This window comes from Salvia miltiorrhiza, chromosome 4 (genome assembly GCF_028751815.1).
Source record: "Salvia miltiorrhiza cultivar Shanhuang (shh) chromosome 4, IMPLAD_Smil_shh, whole genome shotgun sequence".
Taxonomy (NCBI): domain Eukaryota; kingdom Viridiplantae; phylum Streptophyta; class Magnoliopsida; order Lamiales; family Lamiaceae; genus Salvia; species Salvia miltiorrhiza.
The window spans coordinates 55,777,948-55,788,968 of NC_080390.1; the positions used below are offsets into that span (position 1 = coordinate 55,777,948).

General features: G+C 37.3%; 3 protein-coding genes across 6 annotated transcripts; 1 reads left to right on the top strand and 2 right to left on the bottom strand.

Moving 5' to 3' along the window:
- The first annotated feature begins 220 nt into the window (after positions 1-220).
- On the top strand, positions 221-1,906 carry LOC131020936 (uncharacterized protein At5g19025-like). Of its 3 annotated transcripts, none has more exons than XM_057949987.1 (2): positions 221-1,098; positions 1,299-1,433. In XM_057949987.1, exons 1-2 carry the CDS (start codon positions 266-268, stop codon positions 1,324-1,326), a joined length of 861 nt encoding a protein of 286 aa, XP_057805970.1. In that variant the 5' UTR covers positions 221-265; the 3' UTR covers positions 1,327-1,433. The 3 variants fall into 3 exon arrangements, with proteins under 3 accessions (XP_057805970.1, XP_057805971.1, XP_057805969.1); XM_057949988.1 differs by lacking the exon at positions 1,299-1,433 and adding an exon at positions 1,449-1,906 and having other exon boundaries at positions 223-1,098; XM_057949986.1 differs by lacking the exon at positions 1,299-1,433 and adding an exon at positions 1,685-1,906 and having other exon boundaries at positions 227-1,098.
- On the bottom strand, positions 1,871-5,177 carry LOC131020935 (ribonucleoside-diphosphate reductase small chain A). 2 transcript variants are annotated; one of them, XM_057949985.1, is made up of 10 exons: positions 5,073-5,177; positions 4,738-4,992; positions 4,110-4,270; positions 3,644-3,692; positions 3,428-3,554; positions 3,147-3,212; positions 2,957-3,073; positions 2,723-2,885; positions 2,281-2,351; positions 1,871-2,203 (listed from the first exon to the last, which is right to left on the bottom strand). In XM_057949985.1, the coding sequence occupies exons 2-10, from the start codon at positions 4,916-4,918 to the stop codon at positions 2,089-2,091; spliced, it is 1,050 nt and encodes a 349-aa protein (XP_057805968.1). In that variant the 5' UTR covers positions 4,919-4,992; positions 5,073-5,177; the 3' UTR covers positions 1,871-2,088. The 2 variants fall into 2 exon arrangements, with proteins under 2 accessions (XP_057805968.1, XP_057805967.1); XM_057949984.1 differs by having other exon boundaries at positions 4,738-5,149.
- A 1,104-nt stretch (positions 5,178-6,281) lies between these two features.
- Positions 6,282-9,149, bottom strand: LOC131020938 (chaperone protein ClpC4, chloroplastic-like). The gene is made up of 5 exons (XM_057949989.1): positions 9,021-9,149; positions 8,753-8,938; positions 8,465-8,674; positions 7,504-8,277; positions 6,282-7,077 (listed from the first exon to the last, which is right to left on the bottom strand). Exons 1-5 carry the CDS (start codon positions 9,096-9,098, stop codon positions 6,427-6,429), a joined length of 1,899 nt encoding a protein of 632 aa, XP_057805972.1. The 5' UTR covers positions 9,099-9,149; the 3' UTR covers positions 6,282-6,426.
- Positions 9,150-11,021: the final 1,872 nt, after the last annotated feature.

Sequence of the window (11,021 nt, forward strand, 5' to 3'; positions counted from 1 at the left end):
ACATTTAATCCCCTAAAATTGTCAATGTATTAACCACTGAAATAATGGATTTTCTTTTTCTTAAATAAAATATATACACATATATAATAGATCAAATTTATTTAAATATTCTGCTAAAGTGCATGTATAAGTAAAGATTGTAGTTTTTGCTCACCTAAAGTGATTTGTATTAGAATACAAAGAAGTAATAGAGTGATGCTACCAATTTAATACTAATGTTACTCTTTTTGTATGTGTTTATATTGTAAACTCATATAATAAATTCATGTTTTTCATTTTAATTAAAAAGGGAAGCATCAAAATCCCACAAAAACAATTTTGCTGTATTAATCAAAATCAATTTCTCAGTCCCGCAGATGTTGTACTCCAGAGTACAAGCGGGCGAAGCACGCTAACCTGCGCTTCCCCTCGCCCCCACGCTAACCTGCGCGCCTCCCATTTTGCTCCACCTGAAATACCTTCGCCACCGCCGTCCACTATCATGCGCTCCTCCACCACCACCATCACAATGCGCCGCTCCGCCCCCAACGCTCTCTCCCCGCAGCCCTCAATTTCCCCAAATTGCCCCTCCCTCTGCCGCCACTCCCCCTCCGCGACGCTCGACCTCCTCATCCTCCTCCTCGTCCTCTTCTCCGGCGCCTTCCTCATCACCTCCTATTTCTCCTACCTCTTCCACTCGCTCTCCCTCCTCCTCCCCCCTCTCGCCTCCGACCCCCAATCGCAGCTCATATTCCTCGCCCTATTCGCCGCCTCCTTCCTCGCCTTCGTCAGCTTCTTCGAGATCTGCTGCGGCGGCCGCTCGCGGCGGTGCGGCCGCGCCGGATGCAGGGGACTGAAGCGGGGGATGGAGTTCGATCTGCTGCTGCAGGGGGAGGAGCTGCTGCGGGTCGGGGACGGCAGCAAGGCCGTGAGGGACGTCAATTCCCTGCCGTGGAAGGGCGGCGGCGACGACAACCCCGACTACGAGTGCCTCCGCGCCGAGCTCCGGAAGATGGCGCCGCCTAACGGCCGCGCCGTGCTGCTCTTCTGCCTCCGCTGCGGCTGCCCGATCTCCAAGCTGGAAGGCTGGGGCCCTAAGCGCGGCCGCCGCCACAAGAAGTGAGTCAACCTCGTTTCAGCATTTGAATTAAAAAATACAATGCCATTGATGATTTGATTGAAAATTTAAATGCTTGATTGTGTTTGATCATGGATTCTTCTTGCTAGGGTTTTTGCTGCCTGATTTTTCCCCCTGATTTATGCTTTGTTGTTGGAAATTGCTTGATTTGATTAGAGTTTGAATCAATGCTGTTATGTAGATCATGGATTCAGACAATTCTCTGCTGATAAATTAGTTTAGCTCAACGAAGAAGACAATGATATGAAACTGGATATCCTTGCTCTGTTCTTGCTCTGGTTTATAGTCATTCAAGTTACTGTAAAACAGAAATTCTTGACTTGAATCTCAGGTAGGTTTAGCTCCGACGTGGCCGGAGAAATACTTCCTCCACGGCATATAGCTCAGTCGTTCAAGTATCGTAGGATCGATATTCATAATCTTCCATCGAGTTTAAAATGATCGACTATCGTGTTTTTAGCATAGATAAGGTTTATTGCTCGGCACTTGTACTCATTGTCTGTGACGATCTGCATTTTGTGTCGATAAAAACAAACTCACGCTCTCCGTCTGGTGCCCGACTTACAGGGGTCTGGCTTTTTCCGGTGGAGGAGGAGATCATCGCTAGCTAGCCACGGTGGATATATATATATATATATATCACACTCTGCTTTCATTTTTACCAGAGAAATACTGTATTTATAGTTACTTTGAATATGAAAACTCATATATACATTCTTGTGGGGAGTTCATCTCCTCCTATATGAAATCAAATCAGAATAAATGATGATATATAGATTGATTTGCATTTGTCTATGATGCAGCATTTACTATTTACAGCATATTGAATCATGTTTTTGCTTTCAAGAATTTGAGCAATTGATTGATGATGATGATAATAGGCTACATTGAAATGAAATGTTTAATGAGAATACAGATGCCCTGATTCAGCACCAAGTAGTAGTAGTACCTAGCTTAGCCATAGGAATCTTCTAGAAGTCCTCGTCCGTCCTGAACTCGAAATTCTTGGAGCCGTCCTGCAAGCTTGACATGACGGACGCCTTCTGGTAGTCGCCCACCCTCCTCTCGAAGAAGTTGGCCTTTCCCCTGTTCAAACAATGTCATAAAAATATGTAGCTGGATTTCAAGATCATGCTTCGATTTTTGATTTCGTGATACTTAACTGTAAGGATATGAAATCCATCCAGTCGAAAGGGTTCTCGACATTGTACGCCTTCGGACACCCTAGAGAAACCTGAGAGAGAGAGAGAGAGAGAGAGAGAGAGAGAGAGAGAGATGTAAAAGAGCCAAAGAATGTTATCTAATGCAATTATGTGAATACAAAGGTATGAAAACCACAAGTGCATTCAAGATTTCCTAGTGAAGAGAGAGAGAGAGAGAGAGAGAGAGTTATTAAGTAGACATGTAATAGAGCCAAAGAAGGTCATCAAATGCAATAATGTGAATATAGAAGCATGAAAACCACAAGATCATTCAAGTTTTCCTAGTGAAGATAGAGAAAGAGATGTAATAGAGCCAAAGGTCATCATCTAATGCAATAATGTGAATACAAAGGTATGAAAAGCACAAGTGAATTCAAGTTTTTCGAGAGAGAGAGAGAGGTACCAGAAGTCGATCAGCAACGAACTTGATGTACTGGCTCATCAATGCTGAATTCATACCAATGAGAGCACAAGGGAGGGCATCACAAACAAATTCAATCTCAATTTCAACAGCTTCTTCCACAATAAGATGGACCCTTTGCCAACTCAGTTGCTTCCGGAGTAAACTGCAGAGTCGGAAACAAAGGGATTATCATTAACTACTCGTGCACGTTGAGGCAGGAAAGGGGAGACGTACCTGTATAGGAGGCAGGCGAAGTCACAGTGCAGACCCTCGTCTCTAGAAATGAGTTCATTAGAGAACGTCAAGCCAGGCATCAATCCCCGTTTCTTTAGCCAAAAAATCGAGCAGAAGCTGAGAATACAAGGAAACTAGATTACCACAAGATGGATTTGAAACGGGACCGTGTTGTGGTGGTGGTATATACCTCCCAGAGAAGAAAATGCCTTCGACACAAGCAAAAGCAACGAGCCTCTCAGCAAACGAGCTCGTGCTGCACATAAATGTTAAACGTGATACAACACATATATACCTAAAATCTTAGTATCAACAGAATCTTTTGGGAAATGGACTTAGGAAATCACTACAACAGAGTGTCTATACATAGTTGAGCAAAATAAGATTCAAACGAGGCGACTCTCTAATCCGACACCGTTACTCATCAAAGACTTCGAAAAAACACACTCATAGAGTAATTAATACTCCTACCTCTTAATCCAATTCAAAGCCCACTTGGCTTTTTGTGCAACACAGGGAATGTTTTCGACTGCGTTAAACAATCTGTGCTTCTCCTTTGAGTCTTTGATATATGTTTCCAGAAGCAAGCTATACATCTCTACAAGAATAGGTAAAGAAGTCGAGACTCAGCTTCACGAAGCACGAAAAGCTACCAAATTGCCATAGGAATACTTAAAAGATCTATACCCGAATGAATATTTTCCATAGCAGTTTGAAATCCATAAAATGCTCGAGCCTATAACAACCAGAAGAGTCTATATCAGCCATCTAAGATACAAATCAACAAACTCTCGAATAAAATTCTGCTTTCTTCATCAAGTAGAACGATAGTATGAAACCACTTTCTGAAAGAGAAGAGCACATTTTCATAATACAATCAATACATATTCTTTAACAAATCCTCGAAAAGTGTCAAGTAAACACAGGACTAGATAGTTGGCAATGAATATCTTTTCGTATACGATTATCAGAACACCTTCAAACCAAGAAAAACAAGAATCCAACACAAAACAGAACTAAATCCATGAAAGATAGAATCACGAGAATGTCATGAATAAGGTAACTTTGTGTCAAGACAAGAAAATCATAGGTATCTCGTCATACCAATGAAATCCATCTACGTGTATCATTCACATAATCATCGTTTCCTCACCTCTGCAATCTGAACATCATTGAGGAAGCGAGCAGCCAAGTTTTCCAAGACGATCCCATCTGAAGCAGCAAAGAACGCCAGCACATGGCTTATGAAGTGCTTTTCGGGCCGAGACAGAGCCTGCCACTGCTGCACATCCTGTGAGAGATCAACCTCCTCAGCTGAAAATCAAGATTCTGTGTCAAACACAATAAGAGTAGCACATAATGTGGAAAAGAAACATACATATTATATGGAGCAAAGTAACAGAGGAGAAAGAGAATGCAGTTTCTAAATTAAGTTTGATCATTAATCATTGAAACTTGAAATGCATATTATCACCTATCACTATAACCCTTTTACATAAGACTAGATAGATTTCACTATACTTGCAATCAAAAGAGTACAAGAAAGCTAAAAAATATCAAATCTTGGAACAAAATATGAATCAAGATTTAAAGAAACCACAACCAAGATTAACATTCCTCCAATCAAACACCACAAAAATTATCATGATGGCAAATTTAATAAATTTGGATGATAACACACAAATATGAACATATTTCCAGAAACTTATAAAAACATTATCTTTCACAAAAGAAGAAAATTAACCATGATCACAATTGTTTATCTAAAACACACACACTACCAGTCCAGAAACTGGCTTCTGCCTTCTTGTACATCTCCCAAATTTGTGGGTACTTGATAGGAAACATGCAAAACCGCTGCGGTTGCTCCATCAAAATGGGTTCTTGATCTTCCTCATCTTCTTCAATTTTCTTCTGCTCAAACAATTTTCCCTCTGTTTCTTCATTTCTCAAAGAACCCATTTTTTTCTGAAAAGGTTTCTCTTATCTATATCTCTCTTTGTTTGAGGGAGTGATAGAGGAAGATGGAAAAAACCCTACAAAAACCCTTAGCTCAAATAAAACGACAAAATCCGTAGCTTCCAAATATTCCAATTGAAAATCGAAAAGATTATACCCTTTTTGTCTCCAAGATTTCGTTTTTAGGTTTTTTTTATTGAGTGCGTGTCTTCTTGCATGGCCTGTGGAGTTTTGTGGGTTCTAATTTTTTAATTTTGTTATTTACTTTGAATAAATTAAGGGGGTTGGAAAGTCTTTTTCACAAGAAACCACCTATAATAAATAGCCATTTAAGAAAAAACAATATTGTTTAGGTAATTGTTTTTTAATAAGACTATTAATCTACTGTTTGAAATTATAAGAGGTATCTGAATATAATCAATTATGCAATTCGCAATTCGTACGCAGACGGAACCTTACCACTATCCAAACGGTGGGAAAATATCATCGCGCGCAGGTGAGAAACGCTCTGCGTGTAAGACATCAACACTAAATAATACAACCACTCTGCATGTAAGACATCAACACTAAATAATACAACACTTCACGTAGATGGGAATACTAATCATCTAAAGTGGAAAAATATCACCGCACGCAGGTGGAATTGAACTTAAGATCCCTCACAAATGAGAGTCTTTAGATATACCTCGACTTTAATAGCGACATGATTTTAAGAAAATTAAAATAATATATATGCATATATTATATGGCACGTTGACTAATTTTTATCTTTATATTCGGCATGATGTAGACTTTGATGAGATATACGCGTATAGCGCATAACATGCTTTCATAATTTTTAAATAACACATATATATATTTCTCTATAAAATAATACTAAAAGAGTATATAAAAAGAAAATATTATCACTGCAATATATCAATAGGCATAGATCAGCAAATTACTCTCTTCGAAGTTAAAGCGTTTTTTCTACATAATAATAAATTAATAATATGATAGTGAGTCAATGACAATATACTTTTCCAAAAAATAAATTAGAAGTGATATACTTATTTTTGATAGGCTTACACCTAAGCCATGTGAGATGCACATGGCACATTAAAGCCAAAATTTAGAAAATGTACAATTAAATTATCTCTTGATTCTCCTCTCAGCGAACAGATCTATAATTTTGATTAACAAATCAATGTACTGTATGAACAATATTTTGGCTTGAGTGGGAGAGATTTTCACTATATTTATTAAATACATTTGTTCAACAGTTATGTTGATTTGTTCGTAAAATGTATAGATTTATTCATTCTCTCGAAAAATTAAAGATAATTAATTCTCTATGAAACCTAACATAGTAAAAGAATCTTAAAGAAGGCAGCGCCTAAACCAGAGACAGGAAAGTCTGAATAAATACATGCAATAGTATTTGTGGTTGAATGATAAAATATATATATATATATATATATATATATATCATATCCCTCTAAAAATGCCTCTAGATTCTAAAAAAAAAAATCCTATCTCTTTACAACATGTATAATTTCTGCTAATCCAATAGCCCCTTGAAAATCTTTATTGTAGACGTGATCAAATAATCTAAATCTACATCTACCTTTCAATCGGCGAAAATCTTTGATATTGTGGTCGTGAACATATAATTCAAATCCAAATCTCATTAAAATTTGGAATTTGGAATGTTTGACCACGGTCTCATTCACCATCTCCTCGTCAACGGCGACATCCACGATAACGGAATCTTGCTCCGTCACCGTCTCGTTTAAGATTTCACGTGCCAACTTATCTTCAACCAGTCTAGCCATAGCCCTCTTGAGCGCCCGAGCACCGTAGCTCTTGTCGTATCCTTCCGAAACCAACCTTTCCTTCAATCCTTTGCTAACCGTGACTTTAATATTTTTGTTGGCGGCAACTCTGTCGCAGAATTCGCGGATCAAGATTTCGAGGATTTTCTGTATATGCTCCTTGTGTAAGGGCTTGAACGCCACGACTTCGTCGAATCTGTTGAGTAGTTCCGGCTTGAAAGCGCATTTGAGCTTGTCGCTTCCCACATTCGACGTTAGTATCACGACGGTGTTGCTAAAATCAACCGTCTTGCCCTTGCCGTCCGTCAATCTCCCATCATCCAAAATTTGGAGAAGCACGTTCAAAACCTTGAAAAAAATTTAAATTCCATTGATTTTCTCTAGAATAAAAGAGAAGAGAAAATAAATCCTAACTTTTTGTTTATTAGTAGAATACATAAAGATAAATTTCCTATACATGTAAACTAATATAACTTACATAAAAGAACCTAATTAACATAAAAATTACAAGTAATTGACATAAGAGATAGTAAGTGTTATATATGTAAAATACACAAACTTTTTAGTTAATTTCTGAATTGATCATGAACTAAAATTTAATTTTTTTTAGGAACATATGACACCACAAATTAAGTATACAAATTAAACAAAAGTAAATCTACACACATATCTCTTCAATCGAAAATTCTAACAAATTAAATTAAAATTCATGTATTGTCATACAACTCAAGAATTGACTAAAAGTTTGTGTATTTATAGACAAATAAATCATACCTGTTGATGTGCTTTCTCAATCTCATCGAATAAGACGAGGCAGTGCGGCCTCCGCCGCACCGGCTCCGTGAGCTGGCCGCCGTCGTCGTGGCTTCGGTAGCCGGGAGGCGATCCGATGAGCCGCGACACGGAGTGATACTCCATGTACTCGCTCATGTCGAGCCTCACCATGGCCTCTTTGCACCCAAAATACTCCTCGGCGACCACTTTAGCCGTCTCCGTTTTCCCGACTCCGGTGGGGCCGGCGAACAAGAAGCAGCCGACGGGTTTCGTCGCGTCCTTGACTCCGGCGCGAGCTCGGAGGAGAGCGCGGCTCACGGCCGCCACGGCCTCGTCCTGTCCGATCACGCGGCGCTTCAGAGTCTCCTCCAGCTCGAGCAGACGCCGCGACGCCTTGCCGGAGACGACCTTGGCCGCCGGAATCCCCGTGCACGCCGACACGACGTGCTCGACGTCGGAGCCGGTGACGGGGGCCCCGCCCCCGTCCCCGAGCATCTGCGCTCTCGCGCCGGCCTTGTCGATGAGGTCGATGGCCTTGTCGGGGAGGTGGAGCTCCCTGAGGTAGCGTATGGACAAGTCGACGGCGGCGGTGACGGCCGTCTCGGCGTACTTGACGCCGTGATGAGTCTCGTATTTGTGAATCACGCCGTTGAGCATATTTAGGGTTTCGTCTCTCGATGGTTCACGCACATGTATGCTCTCAAACCTACGCTTTAATGCTGCATCCCTTTGTATGTATCTCGTGTATTCCTCCATCGTAGTAGCACCAATGCACTATATATACAAGACAACAAGTATGCAATTAGAATAAATAAAAACACAAAATATAGTATTATCTTTCATAAACGAGCCAAGCTACTCGTCAGCTATTCGACGTTCGACTCGATGAAAGTTCGATCGGTAATTTAATGAGAAAGCCCGAGTCAAGCTTGATCATGACGATAACTAAGCGAGCAGATACCATAAAATCTCCTCTAGAGAGAGCCGGTTTGATAATGTTGGCAACGTCAAATCCAGCAGCACTCGTGATTATAGTATGCAGCTCATCGATGAACAATATCACACTACCTTCACTTCGCCTCACCTCCTCCAACACACCTTTCATCCTTTGTTCAAACTGCCCACGATATATTGTTCCAGCAAGCAAACGATTCATGTCGATTGCGAAAATCTACAAATTAATTAATCATGGATTAATTAATTAATTAATTAATTAATTAATTAGCTAAAATTAAATTAAATTAATTACCCTTTTTCCTTTGAGGTTATCCGGAACTGAGCCTTGAGCGATTTTGAGAGCGAGGCCTTCAACAATGGCGGTTTTGCCGACGCCGGCGGCGCCGACGAGGCAGGCGTTGCTCTTCCGTCGCTTCAACAGAGCTTGTATGAGTTGCTCCGTCTCCTTCTCTCTTCCAATTACCGCCTCCAGCTCTCCCTGAATTTAATTAAATCATCAAATCTCATAATTAAGTAAAATCATCTAAATATACTTACTTTATTTGAAAATAAATATATACCATCTCAGCCATCAAAGTCATATTAGTTGCATACGCCTGCAGCCAGCTCCAATTCGAGCTCTGTCTCTGCCTCGCCATATTACTAACTACACAAAAAAAATAAGTGAATTACAACAATATATATATAAAGAACAAACCCTAACCCAATCAGGCTTAGAATTAGTTGAACGTAATATTAGTATATTATATTTGGGCTAATTATTTTCTATTAGTGTAGAAAGAGTTTTTGGAACTTTTAATTTTTATAGATCAATATTTCACAACATATTTTTTGAGACATTAATTGACTGTAAGTCAAACTATTAGTGAATATATTTTGGTATTTTTCCATTCTATGAAGTTGTAATGCTTAATTATACATAAACTTAGAATTTGCCATGAATTTTAATTTCACCCAAATTAAAAATGACATGACAAAATTAAAGTTGATATAATAAACACACATTATATTAATAAATGGACAAATAAGTTTGATCAAATTCAGCCAACAAACAATTAAAATTTCAAACCAAAATAATAAATGATGTTGTCAAAAAAAAAAAAAATTTACAACTGTAGTTTAGGTGGAAAAATATTGTTTTTATCATTCTGTTGTTATATAGATAAAATGAACTTTCAAATTCTAACACTGTGAATAGGGTGAGAAAATTTAAAAATAATATTTTCAAATTCATTATAACATTCTATATAGAATAAGTTAATTTAATCACACAAATTATATTAGAATCATATACATCTAATTTGGCTACCATATTTTAATATATACCCACACGTAGGCCAATATCTACACAAATTACCTTTAAATAAATTAATTACCTTTATTATAACATTCTGATTTTATATTTAAATTAATTATCTTTAAATAAAAAAATATGCAATTATCTACACAAATATTTACGCCTAAAAAAAAAGAGAATACAAATATTTAATTATACATATAATCATATAAAAATATTCCATCATAGTAATTAAACTCCCCTAAAAAACAATCATATTCTTATCCTCTCGGGACAAATAGACATACAGCAAATTTCTTTTTTCGAAGTTAACGCGGTTTTTCTATATAATATTATTATTAATAATATGATAATGACGATATACTCTTCCAATATAAATTAAATATTTTTGATAGGCTTACACCTAAGCCATGTGAGATGCACATGACACCGACTTCTTGCTGCTCTAATAAATGCTACTCTTATAGGATTTTCACAATATATAATATGCAAAACTCACACACATTTTAAGTAGACTACATCAAATGTACATTAAATGCAATACACACACACACACACACACATATATATATATATTAATATTATTTATGCTTTTTGTAGAATATAAGTAAGAGCATGTGGAGAAAATACTCAATGGAGTTACTGAAATTCGATTAATAAACATTCACAAGAATATATATGAATTATAATTATAAATACTTTTATAAAGGCTCGTGTCAAAATCGTCTGACAAATCTAAATTTATAAAATTGTTAGTTATATTCGAAATCAAACTCACATTTAACTTTATATTTTGTAAGTAATTTATACTACTCTCTTATGGGAACAATTTGATAAGTCTATTGATACGAATTTATTTCATTATATTTTAATTGTAATGGATTCCTCACTCTCTTATAGGGGAAGATGTGAAAGCACACTATCTTTTTTGTAAGCTATATAGTAAATAAGAACATATTCCCCTTTACCACTTATAAAGAAAATTCCTCCATAACGGCAACAAAATTTACGTAATTTAATGTTTAAGACTATTTTAACTAACTATGATGATATTAATTTGTTAAAAAATTGACAATTATATGATGAATATAACATAAAAATTAATACTATGTCAAGATAGATTTTTTTAAAAAAAATCACAAATGGTATATATACAATCAAATAAGCAATCGTATATAGACGGAACCATTATTTAAAGATGAAAAAATAATCGTACACAAAATTAAATCCAAAATCTCATATATAGGAGAGTTTTTGGATGCGT